The sequence below is a fragment of the Terrapene carolina genome, unplaced genomic scaffold, assembly GCF_002925995.2.
Source record: "Terrapene carolina triunguis isolate 2854851 unplaced genomic scaffold, T_m_triunguis-2.0 Scaffold137, whole genome shotgun sequence".
In the NCBI taxonomy this organism is placed as follows: Eukaryota; Metazoa; Chordata; order Testudines; family Emydidae; genus Terrapene; species Terrapene triunguis.
The window spans coordinates 451,632-475,176 of record NW_020664488.1 but is presented as its reverse complement, the minus strand read 5'-3'; the positions used below and the strand labels follow the sequence as shown (position 1 = coordinate 475,176).

The following is a 23,545-nucleotide window of genomic DNA, read 5'->3' as shown; positions in this document are numbered from 1 at the left end:
GGCCCTTGGCAGCCCAATGTAGTTCCTCCTGCTTCAGGCCCGGAGGTGACTGCTCAGTGATGTTATGATTCCTTTGCTGCTCTCCTCCCAGTGGCTTTGCTTCTGCAGCATCCCCAGATCACCTTAGCTCAGAGCAAGGGCTCAGGACTGGGATCTGAACCCCCAGCCTTCCCCATAGCCATGACATGGCCTATGTACATTCATTCTGAATCAGTCCTGCTTTATACGTGTACGAAAGACCTCCAGAGAAGGTCACAGGAAGTGGTGTGAAGGGTTCAGTGGCAGTCAGGTTCTCAGGATCAGTATTAAACATATACCCAGGCACAATGCTGCGGGGTACTCTGCTGCCAAACCCACTGTGAGACTTAGAACAGAGGCTCTCACCGCTTGTGATCATTAAAAGACCTCATGGTACTTCTGATAAGAAAATAGGGCTTAGTTATCTCCATGCTCTGGTCAATTCTAGTTTGAGTGATGATGTTCTGCTTCCCCAAAGTCCTATGCAGTTTTGATTGGCTGCCGTATTCCTTTCTTCCATTCTTAAAGCGTTGTGTTGATGTTCATGGTGAAAACAGCAGCTGCCTTCCACCCCAGAGGCAGCTGCATTCCTGTTTTTTCTTTCACTGCTGATTTTTTTTTATTCCGAGACTTCCAAGCTTTTGTATTTCCTTTCTCGCCAGTGGAGCTCTGGTTGGAATAAAATGTGTTTCCTGTGTTGGGAACAGAGCCAGCTGGTTCCCAGCTGGGGTTCATTGTCTGGAGCCAAGAAAGGCCGTGTGTGGCTGACATTCAGAGTCAGTGGTGGGTTGACACAGAATTTCTCTGTTCCAGGGGTTTGTACGGTTACTGATCTCCTGACTGGCAGCTGGATATCAGTGCCTGAAACTGATGAGAAGTCTGGAAATGGCCCTAACGACGTTTGGTGCTTTGTTTTACCCTGGGGTGCCCAGGCCTCTTAGCACAGCACCACTGACCCTGCCACGCTGTTCCACTAAACACCAATGTGAACCCCAGACACAGGGAAGACTTGGCTGTTGATGAGCCAATGACAGCAGAGCTGGGGCGTGACCATAGATTTATGGAGAGCCCCAGGCTGGGGATATGTAGGGGAGTGACAGCGTGGTGGGGCTCCCCACCCTTTTGGCTTTTCAGGAGAGCCTGACCTCATCCTACATGATACCAGATGCTCTCTCCCCTAACACGCTATGTGTTGCTCAGCACAGTTTGAACTGCACCCGGCTGTAACTGTAGTCACATTACACTACTGATCGTTTGCCTTGCATTTCTACAGCTCCGCTTGTCCCCAAGGGTCCATCCACTAGGCACAGAAATCACTTTGCCTACCACTAAAGTGCCAGCCACCCGTTACCCATACTGGAGTTTGGCCAGGGCTAACCCCCAGACTCTTGCAAAAAAAGTGCCATGGGATCTTTGACCAGGGCTCCTGAGAGGTGGAGCCTGAGAGCTGGCAGGCACCACCTCCAGTAGCGTAGCACCTTCTACCACCATGCTGGGGCAACGCTTTAATATGGACTGGGAGGAAGTGCAACCCCTATCAGCGGCGCTGACTTCTAGTTTTCCCCAGGGGTGCTACACCCTCCCTCCATTCCGAGGCCCCGCCCCTGCCCTCAAGACTCTGTCCTCGCTCCGCCTCATCTCACCCCCACTCCACCGCCTCCCCAAAGTCCTGCCTGCCTGCTGCTCGCTGCTCTCCGCCCTCCCCCAAACCCCTCCCTGAGCCTCCAAACACAGCTGTGGGTGGTCAGTGCTGAGCACCCACTTTTTTTCTGTGGGTGCTTCAGCCTCAGAGCACCCACAAAGTTGGCGCCTATGCCCCCTATGAATCACCAGGTCTACTTCCTGCAGCACCTCGATGTCTTCGGAGATCTCTGATCCAGCACGGGGTAGCCCTGACCCTGCTGTGATCACAACCTGAGGAAGCATGGCAGGCAGCTGTTAAGAGACCCGAAAAGATTGAATCATTGGGGGTGGGGGGGAGGGGAAGGGGGAACAATTTGCCTGCAGGATTATGGGGTAAAACTCTCAAAAACATCTAAGTGACTTAGGAGCTGAAGTCACAGTGAAAGTCACTTAGGTACTTTTGGAAAAAGCCTGAGGAAAAGTGGGTCTAAGCAGGGGTAGTGTATAGAACAGTGGTCCCCAAACCTTTCATGTTGGGAGTGGGGTGCAGACAAGGGTAAGGGGGCTGAGGCTGGGGGCAGGGCTGGGGCCGGCAGCTAAGGCTGGGGTGCGGGGCTGTGTCTAGGGCCAGGTGCAGAGCCATGGCTGGGAGTCAGGACCACAGCTAAGGGCAGAGCAGGGACAGGGTGCGGCTGGGTGGCCCTACTGGGCCCTCCCACGCAGTTTGGGGATCACTCGTATAGAACTATTTTAAGTACGCCATTAGTGCACGAGCCCTCTTGTGGTGTCCATCACAAACCACCCCAAGCAGCAGTGTGAGCGTAGCTAGGCCTGGCAAGGGTGGGTCTATTTCCTAAACACAACTGTCAATCAACCCAGCAGTGCCCATGGGCGTTCCTTCACGTTGTTTGTGCAAAGAGCAACAGATTTGCCCATTGGCGGCAGGAATGGGCTCCTAACCCAGGCACGCTGGCATGGCCAGTATGTGCAGAGGCCCTTGTGAAATGGGCAAGGGCAGTGCAGCCGCAGCGCTGGGTGTGTGTGAGCTGCTTGTCTGGGGTGAAAGGGGTGATAAATGTCTGGCTGTCTGAGGCAAATGGAGCTGTCTCATAGCTCAGGAGAGCGCTGGCCCAGCGCTATCAATCGATGATGCTGAAGGTCTCGCCTGGGCTTGTTAAAGCCCAATCTGCAGAGGAACGAACGGGCACAGTCCACAGTGCCTGCACTATTTTCATGGAGGAGAACGAGTTGGAAGAAACCACAGAGTCATGCAGGACCAGAATAGAAATAAAGGCCGTTTGGGCCCTGTATAGCACTGATGGGAGAGAGCCAGGGTTGAAGGGGCAGCTATTGCCCCCTGTAGGAGCAGAGGGAATGAATGGGAGGGATCCCTGTCCCTGGGCTCATCGGTTCCTGCAAGGTCTGAATCATGCACTTGGCAAATCTCTGCAGGAGGCGGTTGGCACTCTGTAGGCAGGTCCGGGCAGCCCCTACCTGCACTCTTTCCCCCAGCCACGGGCAGCCCTGGGACAAGCTCCCAAACAACAAACTGATTTTGCTGAGACAGGAAAATCTCCCAATGAGAACAAAGGAGCAGCACATGGATCCCTCAGGGCAAGGGGAGCAGGGAACCAGGGTGTGTTCCCTTGTTGGGGCAGAGGGCATCCTCCTCCTTCCACCTCCTGAGTCCTGTGTGCGGGATCCGGTAGAAGGGGTTTCCCATGGCAGACTCTCACCTTGGCGTCTGAGCTGTTCCCTTCCCCAGTGGGAGGGAGGTGCGGGTCCTGCTCTGCCTGGGATCTTTAGGTAAGTCTAGTTCAGTGGCTTTTCTATCCTTTGGACCTATCCTGTTGACACACACACCCAATGCATGGATTCGCCTAAAGCAATTTACAAGGCTCCAAGAAAAGGAACCTGTTTGCTGAGCAGGAGCTGAGGACTTTTCAGGCTGGATGGAGGCTCTGAGAGAGGGGCTCTGGGCCTTGGTTTGGGGCTGTGTCAGATCATCACAAACTATAAATGCTTTGGACAAGGGTGTTAGAAACAAGCTCTTCACCTTTGCAGGTGCCAATGGAATTGGAGGCAGAGCAAATGCTGAGGACTCGCAGGAGCAGATTCCCAGGAGTTGAAGCTGGGTTACTGAGTGGACAGCAGATACCAAGTTGTGGTCACTGCAGGGGGCAGAGGTGAGAGAATTAGCCTGGGAGCAAGAACCACTCTGGGCGGGGGATGCAGATTTAAATGGTTTGGTCCAAGGATCTCTGGAGCAAAAGGTTAAGGTGCAAAAGCCCTGGGCCCAGAGTATAGCTGCATTGGAACAGGCAAGTTGGAGCTGCAAAGTAGGGTGACCAGATGTCCCGATTTTATAGGGACAGTCCCGATTTTTGGGTCTTTTTCTTATATAGGCTCCTATTACCCCCCACCCCCGTCCCGATTTTTCACACTTGCTGTCTGGTCACCTTAAGCTGGAGTCCTGTTAGCAGAGGGATCAAATACACAATAAGAGGCATCTGGTTACTGCAGGCGCCTTTTAAAATCCATCTGCAAAAGTTAATCCTAATCAGTTGCTCCTATGCCATGCAGATGATCACAGCACGAACCCTTAGCTAGAAAACTGTATCTAGCGAAGGGCTGGAGTGAGAGGCCACAGACTGATGGCATGTTTCCTCTACTCAGTCACCCCAACCCTACCTTCTCCCCCTTCCTAGCGGTGGTGAGACATTGGAGTGTGGCATCCCTCTTACACTGCAGGAGGATCTGCTCCCAACCCTGCAGCTTCACTGCTATAAAAACAGGGGTGCTGGTTTAGTGTGTGAAAATCTTGAAGGGCCAGGTACATTTGCAAGCTGGGTAAGTGCGGGGGAGGCAGCCGAAATGGCCAGTTATGCAGCTGATGCAGGCATTAGCACATCTGGACTGCCCAGGTTTGGAAATACCTAGACCTGGACTTGAGAGCCTATGGAGCATCACTGATTATTAATGTGTGGTTTTTCATGGTAGTTCGTACTATGTGCTTTCCAGACAGACAACTAGGAATGAGCCCACCCCACGGAGTGTGCCATCTAAGGACAGACACACACCAGTAGGGATAATGAGAAACATCAGCTAGTGTCTAGCCAAGATTTGGGCCCTGTTACACATGGGTGCACACAGTGCCTGGCACATGCTGAGAGCCAGTCCCTGCCCCAAAGAGCTTGCAATCTAAATAGACAAGAGAGATGAAGAATGGGAGAAAGGAAGTGCTATTAGGGCCCTTTACCAGTGTGAAACTGAAGCACAGAGTGATTCAGGGACTTGCCCAACATCACCCAGGTAGCCTGCAAACCCAGATCTCCTGAGTCACAAACCAGCACCTTAACCACCAGACCAGACTTCCCACCTCACCACACCCCTCAAGAACAAGATTCCCTGTAAGCCCCACAGCCGAACTGGCGCTTAACTGAGGGCAGGGGAGCGTGTACCAGGCCTAGGGCTGCATGAAGGAAGGCATCGGGCTGCTCCTGTGACTGAGTTCTCCCCAGGGGCAGCACCAGGCACCAGCGCATCAAGTGCGTGCTTGGGGCAGCAAGCCGTGGGGGGCAGCCTGCCGGTCGCCGTGAGGGCGGCAGTCAGGGAGCCTTTGGCGGCATGCCTGCGGGAGGTCCACCGGTCCCACGGCTTCAGCAGCAATTCAGCGGCGGGTACCGGCGGACGTCCCGTAGGCATGCCGCCGAAGGCTGCCTCACTGCCGTGCTTGGGGCAGCAAAATACATAGAGCCGCCCCTGGTTCTCCGCACGCATCCTTTCAGTCACAAGGGCCTGTGGTTTAGATTCAGAGAACAGCAAGACAAGCTGGAACAAACTCCAAGTTTCCCCAGGACCGACATAGGCACTGAACCCGCTCAGCTCCCTCCTTAAAGATTGCAGGGAATTTCGGAGAGTAGAGGCGCTCGCCCTGGTCTCTGGCCTGCTGTGCACAGATTGATTCTGTAAGTGTCTGCATTCCCAGGGTGCAATATGCATCCGGTTGGCCTCGGGCTGTGGAATCCTTTGACAAGAGAGATGGTCTTGAAGTGGGAAATACTCTTACACGCCACACCAAATTCTGGCTCTATGGAAGTCACAGGGAACTTTCCCATTGACTCCAATGCAGCCAGGTTTTTCACCCTCTGATTTCAAAGGGCTTGGGATCAGGGCCCTTGTCTTGAGTTCCATGGCTACAAGTCCTGCTCTAGCATGGCTTCAGCCTGCGGCATTCCCACCTTCCCTTGTGGGCTGTGTTGGCTGGCCTGAGAGCACGACGTAGCACCAAATCCAGATTTCCATGTAACTTCCCCTTTACTGTATTAATGAAAAGCAGCCCAGAGGCACACCGAGAAGCAGCCATTGCTAAGCATGGGGTTCAGTGATCACTCGGGCCCAGGCCCTCACAGGTATTTAGGCACCCAGCTGCCATTGATTTTGGTGGCAGTTGGACATCAAAATAACTTTGAGTATCTAAGCCTCCGTGGGGCCACGTAAGGTGTTTGCAGGAGCTCTGCTTTATTCTGAGTCCGGTGGGATGCCTGCTACCAACTGGCTGTGCATAACACGAGTGCCACAGCGCCCCACCCAGACTCTTTGTCTGGGAAGCTCAGCCCTTAAAGGCACAGTGCCCACTCTAAAAGCCCGATGAGCCTTAACTGGCTTTGGCGGGTTGGACGTCATGCAGCAACATGATCAGTAGAGCAGCTTTGCTCCGTATAAACAGATGTGAATGCAGTGATTGAATACAAGTTTTATTGAACAAGCACAGAAATCTCACATCAAAAATCCACCCTGCTGGGCAGCGTATACTCACGCCCTTCACTGGAGACGATCCTTCATTCCAGCATGTCTGTACCTATCAACAGTCTTAGTGGTGCTATTATGATACACAGAATATACAAGTAATTACACAGATGGAAGCTGGGTCTCCATCCTGCCTGCCCATTATCTACAAGTATCTTACACCTTGGTTCAGTGCTAGAGATTCAAAATCTGCATTCAGCTACACCTGTGCAACCCCACGGCCTTCAAGGTGTAATTGGGGGCAGAAGTGGGCTATGTAATTGAGACCTAGGCCTTGGCTATGGTGGGATTTTAGCCACCAGAGCACCTGTACCAGTGCAGACCCCTAGTGTAAGGCATGATGTGCAGCCAAAGCAGTTTGTACTGGGCCAACAAACCCCAGGATAAACCACACTGGTGTAAATTGTGTCTACACCAGAGGTTTTGCATAATTGCAGCTCTACTGCTGGCTGAAATCCCAGTGCAGACAAGGCCTTAGTTAACAATACTGGTCTTAGTGATGCATGAGCCAGGATGGAATCCAGCTTGCACGCTCTCAGATGCGCTGTCTCAGCAGGGCTGATAGGAATAAAGCATATTTTGTTTCTGAAGCTCTGACTGATCCAAATGGCAGGCAGATCTGCAAGTCAGAAGATGCTGTTTTCACGGAGTCACTTTCAGCCAGGGAAAGCCAACTGTTAAGTGTTTCCAGGGAGAAACATTCGTTGAAATCTGTTCAGCACAGGCTCTGTAACCGCATAGCACAGGCTCTGTAACTGCTCCGTCTCCTTCCACTAAACCTACAGCTTGGCCCTAACAACTTTTTCTTTCCCTTTAAAAACTAACCCCACCTCGAATGGCATCTAAAACCAGCATTTCTTCTTTCCTGTCCATTAGCAGCCAGTCATACCAGCTCCAAGCTGGGTCACCAGAGCAGCAAATACCAAGGAGGGGATGTTAACGCAGAATCCTGGTAGCATCAAGTCCTTTCTGACAGGCGTGGTGTAAACCGTGCGTCACTGAAGAGGGGAGGTGTGTGCTGAAGTGGATGGGTGGGAGAGGGTCCTGTGGAGCTGCTGGCGCTCTCAGGGTTGCTTTGGGTTTGTCTATACGGCTCATGCACTCATTTAACTAAGCTGATTTAGAAGCTAATTTAGTTCCATCAGTGCCACCCCCCCCCCCCCACCATAGACACTCAAGTCCATTTCAGAAGGTCTCAAACCAGTTTCACTTAAGTAGATTACAAACTGTCTTCAGCTAACATGAGTTAAGACCCTCTTACACAGATTTAGCGGTGTGCACCTGCAGAGTTGTATCGGATTAAAATCCCACCTTCGGTGAAAGCAGAACGTGTCTGTGCGTGGCTCAGACCCAGCTCTAGATACCTGCAGGCTGTCTCAGACCTACCTGTGCAGCAGGGCAGGAAGAGCAAAGAAGGGCGAACCCAATCCACTGACCTACATTCCCCGCCTACAGTGAGCACACTCTGCTGTCATCTCACTCCCTGGTCTCTGCTTTCCTCCCTCTGGCTGTGTGTTGAGACAAAATGCAGCTTGCTGTACTGCACAGAGGCAGATGCTCCGGACCCAGGTGACCTAGTGGGAGAAGGACCTGGATTCAGACCCACACTGGACTGTCACATCCTGGTTACGGGGACACCAAGGTGGCGACATGGTGTGGCACAGCCTCATGTGCAGATTTGATGCCATCACGCTGCACCATGTCACATTCCCCTCACACCGCTATGACGTGGCTGTGCATGTGTCACATTATCTCAAGGCATCGTCGTCGTGTGTTTTGTGACGCCTGCTCCAAAGCTGGTGCTGGCTGGATCAGATACAATCTGCTCCGTCCTAACAGAGCAGACCCATGTTCCCTGGCCTGGCTCCTTCCCCCAGGTAGGAGGCTGTATGCAGTGTGCTGACAGCTGAGTCCTTTCCACGTGTGGGGTGGGTGTGCTGGGGGAGAGAAACGGACCCTCTTATTGCTCCCCCCGGGCTTTACCCCCTCAGGGATCTGAAGGGTGAGTTTCACAGCATGTAAGGGCGTCTCCCTGCGCCTACCCCTGGGGAAGGCACCAACACCCTGAGGACGGGGTGAGGAGCTCTGTTCTGCTCTCACTGGAGACCTCCACACAGTTTGCTGCCTCCTCCTATGGCTCTGACTCCATGATGGGGTGGGGGGTGCATTGGAGGTGCCCCCCTGGCTCTTCCACCCCACAGGGGACCACGACTGTTCTGCAGCTATGGGGGGCAGCCCTCCAAAGGCAAAACCCAATGGGAACGGAATCAGGGCATCGCCCCATAAGTCAAGGAGAGCAGTTGTCCTGGCCACCATCCATGGGCCTGGCAGCCGTCACAGCATCCATAACCTGCTGGGACAGGTGGATTTGCAAGGCAGAAACAATGACCGGATCAAAGCCTTGACCAGGTTTGTCATAGCTGGCCCATGACGGGCAGCGACATCAACAAAGTCTGCAATGGGATCGTCCAATGGGAGGAGGATTTAAACACAGACCCCACCCCCTCACAGTTCAAGCCGGAAGGCCCCGAAGTAACTGGCCGCTGTATCGTCGTAATCGATGGCCAGGGACGAGACGGAGACGAAAAGCTCATCACCGGCCTTGAGCTCGAAGAGGCCACCCTGGTAGAGGGCGTGCAGGCCATAGTCTGCCTCGGGTGCCCAGCACTTGGTGCCGACGCCCTTGAGCAGCAGGATGGGCTGCCCATAGGAGGTCTCGCGGTTGATGCACTGTACCAGCTGGTGCCCCGAGACGCGGGCTGCGACGCCCTCGCTGGGGTAGCGGAAGTAGATCTGCGAGTAGATGTAGTACTTGCCCGCCTGGCTCACCCGCAGCTTGCCATCCTGGTAGGTAATGTTCTGGAGATGTGAGTGCATGGTCTTGTCCTCCCACCTGGTGATGGGGTGTCGGCAGGACTGGGAGAGCTCCCCAAAGTGTGCTGAGCTTCCTAGGGGAGAACGCAGGCAGAGGTCACTGCGGGGCTGACGGGAGCAAATAGCATCCTACGCTTGGGCATCAACCTAGCTGATGGGCTTCAGGCATAGATAATAAACAGAGATTGGCCTGAGACAGAAACAAAGCCAGGATCCCAGCCTAGATCAGGGTGGCGGGGTGGGGGGAGAGAACTGCCCAAAACCTGAAGCTCCACAGCTGACGTGGAGTTGCCAACAAAATTTTTCTACACCCCTTCCCTCACTGCCAAAATCCACAAGCCTGTCTTCTAATACCAGGCTAAGGCTTCCCCATTCCTCTGCCCTCCCCCCTGCCTCCAAGCTCCCATGGCTCTGGGCACCGCTGGTATCCTATCGGGAACCCAGACTCACCGTCCTGGGAAGGGCTCTGCTGCCGGAGGGTGAGGTGGGCAGAGGGCTTGCCAGGTGCTCTTGTAGCCAGCTGCCCACTGGAGCTGTTGAAATAGCTCCTCCTGGCTTCTGTGGTGAAATGAAAGGAACAAGGATCTGCAGAGGCTGTAAAGTGTGTGTGTGTGTCTCTCTCTCTCTGACATACATATGCCCCATGGCAGCACCTCAGTGCTGTGAAGCCAGCATGGTGAGACTTGCTCTTACTAGTCGGCACTTACAAGGAAGTGAAAGGCACTTGTGAGCCCTGAGTTCAGGATTCCATGTTCCTCTTGCCACAGATCCCTTAGCCCTAAAGGAGAGAAAGGAATGCAGCTGTGTGTGTGTGTGTGTGTGTGTGTGTGTGTGTGTTAGGGGGCAGGCTGTCGGGGCCATTTAAACCCAAGAATGAAGGCTGGTGTTTGGAATGGAGCCTCAGGGAGTTGGCCACCCACCCTCCATTGCAATTTCCTGGCATTTGAACACCAAACTCTGTTAGCACCTTTGACAAGCCCACCCCATTTTTTCTATAAGAATGTAAGAATGGCCATATTGGATCAGACCAATGGTCCATCTAGCCCAGTATCCTATCTTCAAAGTGTGGCCAATGCCAGGTGCATCAGAGGGAATGAACAGAACAGCCAATCATCAAGTGATGCATCCCCTGCCACCCATTCCCAGCTTCTGGCAATCAGAAGCTAGGAACACTCAGAGCATAGGATCGCATACCTGGTCATCTTGGCTAATAGTCACTGATGGACATATCCTCCATGAACTTATCCAATTCTTTTTTTTTATTTTTTTTGTTAGCTTTTTTGACTGCCCCTGCACATTGGGCTGATGTTTTCAGAGAACTACCCACAATGACTCCAAGATCTCTTTCTTGAGTGGTAACAGCTAATTTAGACCCCATCATTTTATATGTATAGTTTTGGCCTTCACAACATCCCCTGGGAATGAGTTCCACACTGTGCGTTGTGTGAAGTATTTCTTCCTTTTGTTTGTTTTTAAATCCACTGCCTATTAATTTCATTGGGTGACCCCCGGTTCTTGTGTTATGCGAAGAAGTAAATAACATTTCCTTATTCATTTTCTCCACACCAGTCATGATTTCATAGACCTCTATCATATCCCCCCTTAGTCATCTCTTTTCCAATCTGAAAAGTCCCAATCTTTTTAATCTCTCCTCATATGGAAGCTGTTTCATACCCCTAATCATTTTTGTTGCCCTTCTCTGTACCTTTTATAATTCTAATATATCCTTTTTGAGATGGGGCAATCAGAACTGTATGCAGTATTCAAGGTGTGGGTGTACCATGGATTTATATTATGCATTATGAAATTTTCTGTCTTATCGATCCCTTTCCTAATGGTTCCTAGCATTCTGTTAGTTTTTTTGACTGCTGCTGCACATTGCGTGGATGTTTTCAGAGAACGATCTGCAATGACTCCAAAATCTCGTCTTGAGTGGTAATAGCTAGTTTAGATCCTATTTAGATCCCATTATTTTGTATATATAATTGGAATTATGTTTCCCATGTGCATTACTTTGCATTTATCAACACTGAATTTCATCTGCCATTTTGTTGCCCATTCACCCAGTTTTGTGAGATCTCTTGGTAATTCTTCATAGTCTGCTTTGTACATAATTATCTTGAGTAATTTTGCATCAGCTGCAAATTTTGCCACCTCACTGTTTACCCCTTTTTCCAGATCACGTGTGAATATGTTGAACAGCACTGGTCCCAATACAGACCAATGGGGGACACCACTATTTACTTCTCTCCATTCTGAAAACTGACCAATTATTCCTACCCTTTGTTTCCTGTCTTTTAACTGGTTACTGATCCATGAGAGAACCTTCCCTCTTATCCCATGACTGCTTACTTTCCTTAACAGCCTTTGGTGAGGGACTTTCAAATGCTTTCTAAAAGTCCAAGTATACCATGCGCACTGGATCACCCTTGTCCACATGTTTGTTGACCTGACCCCCTCAAAGAATTGTAATAGATTGGTGAGGCATGATTTCCCTTTACAAAAGCCGTGTTGACTCTTCTTCAACAAATTGTGTTCATCTATGTGTCTGATAATTCTATTCTTTACTATAGTTTCAACCAATTTGCCTGGTTCTGAAGTTAGGCTTACCGACCTGTAATTGCCAGGATTGCCTCTGGTGCCTTTTTTAATAATTGGCGTCACATTAGCTATCCTCCAGTCACCAGAGACTGATTTAAGTGATAGGTTACATACCACAGTTAGTAGCTCTGCAATTTCATATTTGAGTTCCTTCAGAACTCTTGGGTGAATCCCATCTGGTTCTAGTGACTTAACACAACAGCCCCAATTCTCCTCTCCCTAACACTGCTTTCATCCTGCTGTGACTCCAGTGAGAGCAGTGGAGATGCTGCTGCTGGTTTGCTTTGGGGTGAGCAAGCACAGCTGTGTGCCAGTGCACCCCCACCAGGAAGTGAAACTGACCAACCCCCCAACCAGTCTAGTTTCACTATCCTCTGGCTGTGCATAAATCCGAGCATTACACGCACAGGAAGGTGGACGTGTAAAAGGCTGTCTGCTCTGTCACAGGCTGCTTTGGAAAATCGAGCCCTTTCCATCAAACTTAACAGGGACCCAAGCTGGCCAGATGGGTGAGATCTTCACACATTTAAAAGTAGATGTAGCCATTTCTATCCACTGTACAGAAGGGCACTTGCCCTGCTCCCTCCTGCCAGGGCCAGAAACTCACCCTTCAGTGCGCTACTGTGGATAATGTTCTCTGTCACCTGGAAGGCAAGAGGAGAGGTCAGTGAGTAAACAGGAGACTTTCCCCAACTCCCTTGTGTCCTGTTGCCTCTTCCAGGGTCCCCAACATCTGTCATTGCTTCTAGTCATGTCAACAAGCTCAATCGGACAATACGCCCCTCCTGGCAGTGTAAAGCACCAGGCACACCCTGCTGCCACCCCTCTGCTTTACTCTACCACTGTCCACCTGGGGAACTCAAAAATTGATAAGTGGAGCCTAAAAATCCCCCTCCCCTTGAGGTGGGTATTACAGATGGGGAAACTGAGGCACATTGGCAGCATCTGCACTAGGAAATTGACTCATTGCTGGCACTGGAATTGGCATTGGTTTGATGGCAAGTGCAGACAAGGACAGACCATGTCCAGCACCATCTCAGGGTACGTCTACACTACGAGATTAATTCGAATTTAGATAATTCGAATTTGGGAAACAGATTGTATAAATTCGATTGTGCGCGGCCACACTAAGCACATTAATTCGGTTTTTAACCACATTAATTCTGTGGTGTGCGGCCACACTACTCCATTAATTTTAACCACATTAATTCGGTGGTGTGCGGCCATACTACCCCTAATTCGAATTTACAAAATCGATTTTGGTGCTACTCCGCTCGTCGGGGTGGAGTACAGAAATCGATTTTAAGCACCCTTTAATTCGAAGTAACTGGCTCCGTTGTGTGGACGGGTTAAGGATTAATTCGGATTAACGCAGCTAAATCCGAATTAAAGTCGTAGTGTAGACCAGGCCTCAGAAACCACATCACAGCCCTGTTCAGAGCAAGGTTTCTATCTGTGCCCATCCCCTTTAACCACATTCAGTTCTGGTTCGGCCACACTCTTCGCTGACACCCATTGGCAGTAGCAGGTAACCCTGTCAGGGCAGGCAAGGGTGGGAGTGAAAGAGGGAGTTGAACTAATTCCCTGGCCTCTCTACCGAGAGGGCCAACAAAGGCATTCCCATTGATAGAGTGGCTTCTGTGATGTCGTCCATGAGATCCTAGATGGAGACACACCAACTCATTTCACATGGGCCACCAACATCCACCAGATGGTACCAACTCTGAGTCCCTCCTGACCTGGGAACTGATTGGAATTAGTCACCTACAGGGACTGGCCCAAGACCTTCTGCTGGAATGTCACCCTTTGTGGTGTTCTAGGGTCTTCCTTGGCAAGTGCCTACCTCCCATTTCCCTTCCCTCCCCCCACCCAGTGTGTGGTTTGTCATGGACTCACCATGGTCACGTAGGATTTGATGCTGCTGGCCAGCTTGAGGCAGGACTGGTTGCCAATCAGTTCCTCCAAGTCTGAGACTTCCTGCAATCTGTTGATCAGCTGCAAACACTTCAGCTCCTCTGAGCTCCCCTGTGTCTGGGCTTTTAACTGGAAAATAAGATGAGTTGAATCGATTAAACAAAGCAGCCTCTTGAGTGTACAAAGGATTGCATGCGTGGCTGAGCTGTAGGGTGCAGAGGGAGGCCTCAGCTGATGTGATCCAGGCCTATGTAAATATGGACTGTTGCTCTTCTTTTTGATACTCGTCCAGAGTAAGCCCTGTGCTGGGCTTGGATGCAGGAACTGAGAATAAGCCTGTGCTTCTCTGATCACAGTGCCAGAGGGGCTGAGATCTTGTGATGTGAATGTGATGCCCGGGTATTAACCAGCCAGTGGACGAGCCAGGAGACCTGGATTCAATCCCCGAGCTCTGCCACTGACTTGCTGTGCAACCTCAGACAAGTCACTTCCCCTGTCTGGGCCTCAGGTCCCCTTGCTAGCTTCAGCAAAGCACTGGGAGATCTACGCATGATGAGTGCTATTGAAGTACAGTTCCTGGAATAGACTCCTGCACTGCTTGGCGCATTAGCGATCAATAGCTGAGCAGTGTTGCTATCTCATGCAATTTTATTGTTAGTCTTGTGATATTTGATGTCTTCATTGAACCTCCAGCTCCTGGAATCATGTGAAAACATGAATCTGACAATCTGGGGAATCCGTGTACAATTTATACATTCTAGCTTGATTTTATGAATTGTCTCTATCCTTATGACTGTTGTCTTTTGTGCGCTGCCTCATGCTCCTTGTGCTAAGGGGAGGGGAGTGGTGCCTACAAGTCTGTCTTTGAAAGATGATGTTGTAGCCGTGTTGGTCCCTGGATGTTAGAGACACAAGGTGAGTGAGGTAACGTCTTTTATTGGACCAACTTCTGTTGGTGAGAGAGACAAGCTTTTGTGTTTACACAGAAATCTTCAGGTCTTCTTCAGCTCTGCGCAAGCTCAAAAGCTTGTCTCTCTCACCAACAGAAGTTGGTCCGATAAATCATATTACCTCCTCCACCTTGTCTTTGAAAGAGACAGTCATTCAAAGCTACCAACTAGTAAATAGACATAGCCCAGACAGAACAATGAGGCATCTGGGGGAAGCCAATTTTCTCCAACTTCTCTGCAGTGGGCTGGGGTTTGGCGTAGTGGAATTTCCCCAGCAGCAGAACCAGGTGTTGGTAGTAGGACTTCTAAACTCAGGCGACACAGAAGCACCCAAGAAGCTGAGGCAGGAGAAAGAACATGCTTTTATAGCAGGGGGATCTGTTTAACTCACTGCAGGACCACCCAAAGTCAAGAGAAACTGACATGGAGGAGAGAGAGACTCCACGATCCAGAGAAGCCGTGAGCTGCAGAAGGATCCTGGACATTCCAGAGAGCTCTGCCCTGAGCCCAGAAAATGCTCAAGCATGGTGAGGAAACGGCGGCAGGGAAACGTGCATGGGTGTTTCTTATTTTGCCTGGATCTGTGTATTTCTTGTGCTAGTTAAAGTAAAGAGTGATTGTGTTTAGAAACCCTTTCAAAACCTGTCTGTCTGCTTTCACTGCTGTGTGCCCCTGAAGAGGTAGCTGTAAAGCCAGGGTCCCATAAAGGTGGTCTCAGGGAGAGAGTGTGCTTACACCCCTGGGTGTCGGCGTGGTGGTGTCAGTGTTGGTCCGGAGGGCCTACAGCAGATGGGTTGCATGGTTCCATTTCTGTAACCTAGAGCCTGTGCCTAGGAAATGTGCCAAAGAGGCCCAGGAGAGAGAGTGCTGGAGGACTGCCCAAGGGAAGGGACGTGGGTCTAGCGTGGTGGGACCCAAACACAGCAAGCTGGTATGTGTCCAGCTGGGGCAGCTCTACTAGGGCTGTATGTGACAGTAAGAATCTGAGCTTTCATTGGAAGGCAATGGGGAAGACCTGCTAAGTTTCTAGCTCTCCTCGTTGCAGGGAAAACATTGAAAACATGACTCAAAGGCTCCAGAGGCAAAGATCCCCATAGCTATTATTTTTTAAATCTGATTTTTATCCCCTCTTGTGATTGTGGGGGGATTTGATTCAGGATTTTTGACCCCCTAGGGCTGCTGGCTTAGATGCATGGGGGGGGGGGGAAGGGAAGAAAGAGGGGGGGTTTCTGTTAAGCTAATGGAAGAGCTGAGATTGTCGGAGGCAGTTTCATGCCATGTTGTAGCCGTGTCGGTCCCAGGATGTCAAAGAGACAAGGTGGGTGCAGTCATATCTTTCATTGGACCAACTTCTGTTGGTGAGAGGGACGAGCTTTCGAGCTTACATGGAGCTCTTCTTCAGGGGGTTTCAGTCAGGTCTCTTGCTCAGATTGCAACCCAAGTCCCAGTGATCAAACCTAGGACGCCTGCTTGTCCATCAGCAAAACCCAGCCTGAAGCCCGTGATGCCTCATCCTGGGTTTGTAACCATGTTCCTCTGTTATAAATGTGTGTATGAACAGTCACGCAATGCTGCTAGGCAAAGCCGCCTGCAGGCCACATTACTGTGGCTGTGTGAATCTAACTGTGGTGAAAGATGCTGGTTTAACAGCCCTGGAGACCAGAGCCTTCCATCCACAGAACAAGTAGAGGCCAAGCAATGACAAGGCGAGGTTCCTGCAGGCTGCCCTGCCCTCCTGGCTCATCTCTGCCCTGGAGGGATCCCTGGTGAACAGGCCTGATCAGCCCCTGGAATTAACTGTTCTCCCAAAACATTTCCGACTGTCTTGGAATCATTTTATTTCCGTGCTCAGTAGGAACAAGGGCAAATGCTTTTATGCTCAGGAGACAAGCTGGGACTCGGCTCCTTGCTGGAGAAACTCCTGGGGCTAAACTTCCCATCACTTATGGCCTGAACCTGCTAGGCACTGAGCACCCTCAACATCCATTGATGTCACTGGGAGTCAAGCGTGCTCAGCACCTGGCAGGAGCTGGCTCTTTGAGCTCTCTTTTTCATCTGCACAGGGCTCTTTCTCCTACTCCAGAGTCTCTGATCCTCCTGCCTGGCAGCCCAAGCCCAGTGTAGTAGGAGCTGGGTGCTCCTTCTGGGCCCACTCTCCTCACAAACCCCAGCCCCTGCCTTAATCCGCCCCTTGTAAATATCTGCATCAACCCACAGGAGATGAACTGAACCATTTCCAGCTGAACACTGCTGCTAGCTATGCCCTCTTGAGACCAGGCATGGTGGTGGGGTGGCTATTTGCTGACATGGACGATGGCTGTGACAAATGAGACCTCGCTCCATTGTTGCAGTGAGGTGCTTGTGCTTAGAGTGTCCATGGAATTAGTGCTGAGACTGATCACCCTGCAGGTGAAGGTCCCCACAGTGAATGCAGCCCATATTCCATTGGCAATAGGGGACACAGCAAGCAAGCAGCGTTGTGGGAAAGACAGCTTTAGTTAGCAAGCGGAGAGGCCCGTGCTACATGCTGAGATTCTAGAGTTTGATGTAGCAGCCAGGCCCTGCTTTGCATGCCTGAGTCCCATCGTCCCTCCTGGAAGTCTCTAAGGTCTGTTCAGTCCTTGCTTGCTGCTGAGGCTTCCAATTAGTGCCACTTCTGATGCAGGACCTAGCCTGAGGCCCCGAGTTATTTCTCATGGGCCTCAGAGGGTCAACGTTTGTGGTTACTCCCCAGCTGGGCTGAATTTGAACCAGTGAGCTAGAGGCAAAAGGCCCCATAGCCTAATTCTAAGCCTCAGCAGCATCCGACCCTGCACCTGTTTGTTAGCCAAAGTGTGCAATGGATGTTCTCCCTGGTGCAGAATCTCAGCCCCTGCAGCACTGTGTCCTTGGGGAACAGATGCCCCCAGCGCTGCAGAGAGGGCTGCCCCTGTTTGGGGCGGGCACAGATTTAGTGTGTCTTGCTAAGGAAATAAAGGAGAAAAGCTGGAATGCAGCACTGTACGGAGCCTACAGCTGTGCTGAGGCTGAAATGCCTGTACATCCTGGCTCATTGCACTGAATGGGCAGCTCTCCCATTGCCTTATTTCCACCAGAGAATTAGGTCAGGCATTGTGAAATTGACTCAGTCTGTAATAAACACCCAGGCCTAGCCTCCCCTCCAGCTGGTTAGATCTGCGGTGTCATGTTATTGTCTCCCCGCTCAGCATGACTCACCAGCCCAGACAAACAATCATGCTGGGGAGAGGTGCTTGGCTCACAGCCCTGGAGAATGGAGTCCTCTAGCTGCAGGGCATGTGTGGCCACCCAGCAGGCCAAATGTCCCTTTCACTGCCAGTCTGCCTCAACCCTGACCTGCAGGGATCCCCCACTACTGGCGAGAGGGGAGCTGGGTCACGGGAACAATTGGTCCTTGGCCTCCCTGCTCAGACTGCCAACCAGGGGGCCTGGTGAAGGGGTGGTTTTGAAACTGGGCTGGGGCCTGCCCTGCCCCCCAATTCATTACACATGGGAAACCAAACAGCTGGAGAATTAAAATATTGTACCCAGCATGGTCCTTCGGGCATCCCTGTAGGGATAGTTACCCACCTAGGCAGCAGTTCAGTGCCCAGTCCCTGCTGGCTTTCCCCCAGGCTGAATCCTTTGTCTCATTCTAATCCTGTAGGAAGCGGGAGGGTTTCGTTTAGCTGTTTCTGTGCCCTTTAACTAGCCGCCGGGTCTCTCTTCTCACTGTGAACTCACAGGGGCAGGGGACTGCAGTGACATCTCCTCCAGATCAGAGAGACTCTTGTAGCTGGCTCAGACTAAGATCTGGCGTACAGTGAAAAGTTAATATAGGCACACCCCTGACCAATTTAGTTATGCCGCCATGACCCCCAGGCTAGATGCAGCTGTGACAAAAGAAGAATGTTTCCATCAACACTGGTAACTTCATTTGGGGAGGTGGTGTTCCTACGCTGCAAGAAAAACTTCTATTGGTGTAGGCTGCATCTATACTGTGGGGCTATAGCTCTGTGGGTCAAGTCCCCGTAGTGTAGATGCATCCTAAGGACTCATGAATAAGCAGTAACTTAGGATGTAATTATCCAGCTCTTGTACATTGCTAAAATATTGAGTAATTCTCCAAAACCTACTGAAGAATGTTGAATAGACTCAGCACTTTTCGGTAAACACATCTTTATCCCATGGCATGTGTCCCACTACCTGTCTAGTACATTTCATACAACCCTAGGAAATGAAAACTTCACGTATCCCGGGGCAGGGAAAGGACACCAGCTTCTGGGAAAATGAAACAAAGCAAGTTCAAAACGCTTCCCACGCCATTCCAAAACCGCTCTGTGCAGCTGCCACAGGCCATACTGGCCAGAATTGTCTCATTCTTTCCTTGGGCAGCCCCCAACTGTCTGTTTTTGTATCCCCCCCTTGTCTCTCATCTTAGATTATAAACTCTTTGGGGCAGGGACATTCTTTGGGTGCTGTGTTTGTATACAGCACCTAGCACAATGGGGCCCTGTAATAATAATAAATAATTATTCTCCCCCTCGCTGCCAACATACTCACTGATCATTACCACACTTCTTTCAAAAATACCCCAACCCAACCCTGGTTTAAGATGGATGGATTCTGATCTCACTAATGCTGCTTTTACATCACTGAACTCCAGCGCTTAGTTTGTAATGAAAGGGGTACCGGGGCTCCAGCCATTTACTTTCAAAACTGATGTAGCAAGTCCAGAGGTGTCGGGGCCGTGAACTGCCAGGCCCAGAGATGTTGGGGCTATGAACTGGCAAGCTTAGAGGTGCTGGGACTCAGCTTTGTCAAGCCCCAGCTCAAATGAAGCTCTGTTGAACTCCATTGCCTTCCAATGCCTAGAATAAATCTGCCAGCTAATGATAACTAGAGAGAAAGATAGAGATAGCTAGCACTGATTTTCTCTGTATATGATAATGATCCACACGTGCTATTGTATATCTCCCTATAACATTATACATATTTGTTTGTGTCCCTGTCTCCTCACCCTTTCTATGTAACTTGGATTCTGTGCCCCTGAGGCTGTAAGCTGTTCTACACAGATGGTTTCTGGGCCAGCATGAAGTAGACAGTGCTCAGCATGGGCAGAGGGGTATGCCTGTATTGGACGGCTTGCAGGATCCGGGTCTTGGATTGTAAACTCCTCGGAGCAGCTCCTAGCACTGTGGATTCAGCTTTTGATTGGGTGTACTGGATGCTACTCAAATAAAACTGTGTAATAGGACTGACACTCCTGGTGGGAGAGGAGACTTGGGCTCAATGTTTGCGCAGCCCAAAGTGTAAATGCCAGATTTGAGGGTAATGTTTTACATAAGGTAATTGGTACAATTTCCAGTGGAGCTGAAGGCCCCATTGACTTTCAGTGAGACTTAGGCTCCTGAGTGCCCAGAGTTCAGGTATTTAGGTGCCTAGTGGAAGACACAAAAATGCTTAAGCAGTGTAACCAATGGGAGTTAGGCACCTACCCTGCTTAAGCACTTACATTTGTCAATCTGGTCCTAAATCACTTTTGAAAATGGGATTTAGAATCTTTAGTCACTTGGATGCTTTTGAAAATTGTACCCAACCAGCATAAATGATTAGTCACTACTCCAAACTGATTTTCCAACACCTGTTAATGGTTACTGTCAAATGGGTTTAGACACGTGGCGGGAACAAGTACAATGGATTCTACAGCTCTTCTGCTACTAGCAGCTTTTTTATGGGTTGTGAACAGCAGCAGCAGCTCAACATTTTAAATCATGCAGACGGCTCCCTACAGTCTAGCATCTGATGGGAAGCTGAATTAGAGAAAAGCAGTTTTTTGACGTGGCTTATTTATTATGTTACATGTTTTTAAACTGTTGCCTGCACTGAGACAGATTTACTGCTTGATGCTGCCTTGTTTATGCCCTTAACTCCCAGTGAAGTCAATGAAAGTCCTGGGCCTGCAGGCAGTTCAGGGTCTGGTTCTTAAGGTCTCACCGAGTTCCCATTGCCAGATCAGATCACTGGCTCATATAGTGCAGTAGCCTGACTCCTGACATTGCAGATCAGACCCCTGCTCCACAGAGGGTCTGATCTAAAGCCCAACTGAGTCAACAGGAATCTTTCCATTGACTTTAATGGGCTTTGGATTAGGCCCCTAGTCAAGCAGCCCCTGTCTTGACATACCAGATCACAGGGTACTGACTCCAACAGTGGCCAGTACCCGATGCACTGAAGAAGACAAACCCCCTCCTCACCCAACACCACCATATATAGGCAATTGTGCAATGATGTTTGTGGGAAGGGGGAAATTCTTCCCTGTCTCCTGCTGGGATAAGCTGGAGCCTGGCACCCAGAAGCATGAGACTGAATTGCTCCTTATCTTTGGTCACTTAGCCATAAAAGTTCATTTTCTTCCTGGTAAAACTCTGCTCTCTATCTAGTCTTTCCTGGGGTCTTCATCACCGTAGCATCTAAGCACCAAACACACAATGAAGATCTCCATTCCCCATCTTTTCCTGAATTAGCCTTATACTGTTGTTTAATAGGAGGTAATTTCTCTCCCTCTCCCCCTCTATCCAGGGGAATAAGACTGGGTCATTCCTCAGTCATTGTTATCAGCAAAGCTCTGCATTCTACAAAATAGGTAGATTCCTCCAGGTCTGTGTTGATCCAGACACACACAAAACCCCTTCATTCGGTGGGATTTGCCTATTCCTCAATTTGGCAAGACAGTAATTGATGCAAAAAAATAAATCTCATATTTAAAAGGGAAAAATATGTTGTGCCTGCTTGTACAAAATGTCCTGGTTCCATCGGGGGTTGGAGTGGGGGGTGCCACAAGGCAAAGTAGCAAAGGTGGCACCTCGCTCTATGTTTAGTACCCATCTAAAGTGGGTTTGAACTGGTACATTGCAGCTCAGAGCCAGGCAGAGACCTGCGCTGCAGGGACTTATGCGAGAGAGAACAATAGTTTCGGGTTTGATCGTTATTAAGGCACCTTGCGTTTTCCTCTAAGGAAGGTGGAGACGCTTTCAGTTTCTTGTAAAGCTGTAATCGCTTTATTGGCATCGCTCAAATCACGGCTGGGATAATTAGGGAGCCCGCCCAGCCACTGGGGAAAAGTGTTGCCACATGCACAAACAAAACCAGGAGCTTTGACTACAAGATCCCGCTGCTAAAAGTGTGCAGAACTTTGGCCAGAGAGGGAGAACATGCAAATCAAGGCTGCCCTATTCTTTCAGGGACCTGTGTTGCTTTCAGAATTACATCTACGCCTTTAAGAGGAGCTGCATCGCTCACCTGAAACGATATTTTTGCATTGATCAAGGAAGCGATTAGTCACATTTTCAAAGCTTCCTATAGAAGCTCAATGATTCAGTCCAACGGGAAAGGGGATGTGTAGCAAGGGGTTGGAGGCTAGTTCACATGATTTTCACAACTGCTTTGAATGCATAGCAAAAGGAGACCTCTGGAAATAAAACCCTCCTTGACTGTGCCAGTAGCTTTCTTAAGCAAAACCGTATTTTTGAATTTAAAATCACCCTGAAAAGAAACCAAATGTTGCACCCGAAAGAGTTTGCAGTTCACAGCTCTTGTTGCTAGTACATCTGAATCTCCCCGAAAGTGGGTTTAAAAGCTGAAATGCACAAAGATCTCGCCTCCCCCCTTTGCAAACCAGAGCGAGTGAGTTTCGGTGCTACTACTTCTGACCTGGCCTCACCTTGGAAATCGACATGGTGAAATACACGAAGAGCCCCGTGGTAGAGGCGATCTGCAGAGCCAGGATGGACATCACAGCCATGGCGATCCATACCGGGCTACAATGCTTCTTTCTCCTCTTCCCGGAGCCTGGCTCGTCCTTGTGCCCTGCTCCGGACCCCATCATGCATGCTGAGGAGTCGCTGCTATCCGATCGGAAATACTGCTGGTTATTCTGCTGCTGGCTGTCCATTGCATTATATAAATATCCCAGAAGCGAGAGCCCTGGTTTTACTTCCCCTCTAAGCCCCTTCTGGGTCTCTCGGATCCTCCTCCCACCTTCCCTTCCTCACACACCCACACAAGGAAGCAAGTTTAGAGAAAAGTTCTTGCCTCGAGAGAAGACTTCTGTGTGTGTGTGGGTGGGTGGCTGGGAGGGACAGGCAGAGCTAAACAGCTCCAGTCTCTTTCCAGGCGGTATTTGATTCCCTGCCATATCCTGATGCTAATCGAGTGTAAAGTTCAGTTCACCCTATAAACAAAGGCATCGCCGAGACACAACACGTGGAGACAGCCTCCACTCTCTGCCTGCCAGTCATTGTTTAAAATCCTATTGTTCCTGTGAGACATAAAACCAAGGACTTTACAACCTGTGATCTTCAGGAATGCAAATTTCTCTAAGAGGATGGCTTCTTAGCTGCAGTGTTCCCCTCCCCAGATTCCTCTCTGTTTCATTGGGATGTGGGACTCTTCTGTCCTTATTCCTTCCCATCCCAAATGGTTGTCTTTAAGTGAAAAGTTAAACAGCTGCTGTGTGTTGCACCCCAGAGGTGGCTGCATTTCAGTAGTAGACGAAATTATCTCCATCCTGACTTGCAGAGGAGGGAATGAGCAATTTACTCAGCCTGAGAAAGAGCTCTGTGAAGCTCAAAAGCCTGTCCCTTCCACCAACAGAAATTGTTCCAATAAAAGATGTTACCTCCCCCACCTGGTCTCTCTGATTTCCTCAAATTAAGTAGTTCTAATGGATCTACTTTTGGGAATAAAAATTACTGGGG

The 23,545-nt window shown here is 50.2% G+C and overlaps 1 protein-coding gene across 1 annotated transcript; it reads right to left on the bottom strand.

Annotated features, from left to right (window-relative positions):
• Nucleotides 1-6,837: 6,837 nt before the first annotated feature.
• LOC112120755 (tumor necrosis factor ligand superfamily member 10-like) lies at nt 6,838-22,885 on the bottom strand. Its single transcript, XM_024219904.3, has 5 exons — nt 22,510-22,885; nt 13,822-13,968; nt 12,533-12,569; nt 9,775-9,882; nt 6,838-9,398 (listed from the first exon to the last, which is right to left on the bottom strand). The coding sequence occupies exons 1-5, from the start codon at nt 22,738-22,740 to the stop codon at nt 8,956-8,958; spliced, it is 966 nt and encodes a 321-aa protein (XP_024075672.1). The 5' UTR covers nt 22,741-22,885; the 3' UTR covers nt 6,838-8,955.
• Between the last annotated feature and the right edge of the window lie 660 nt (nt 22,886-23,545).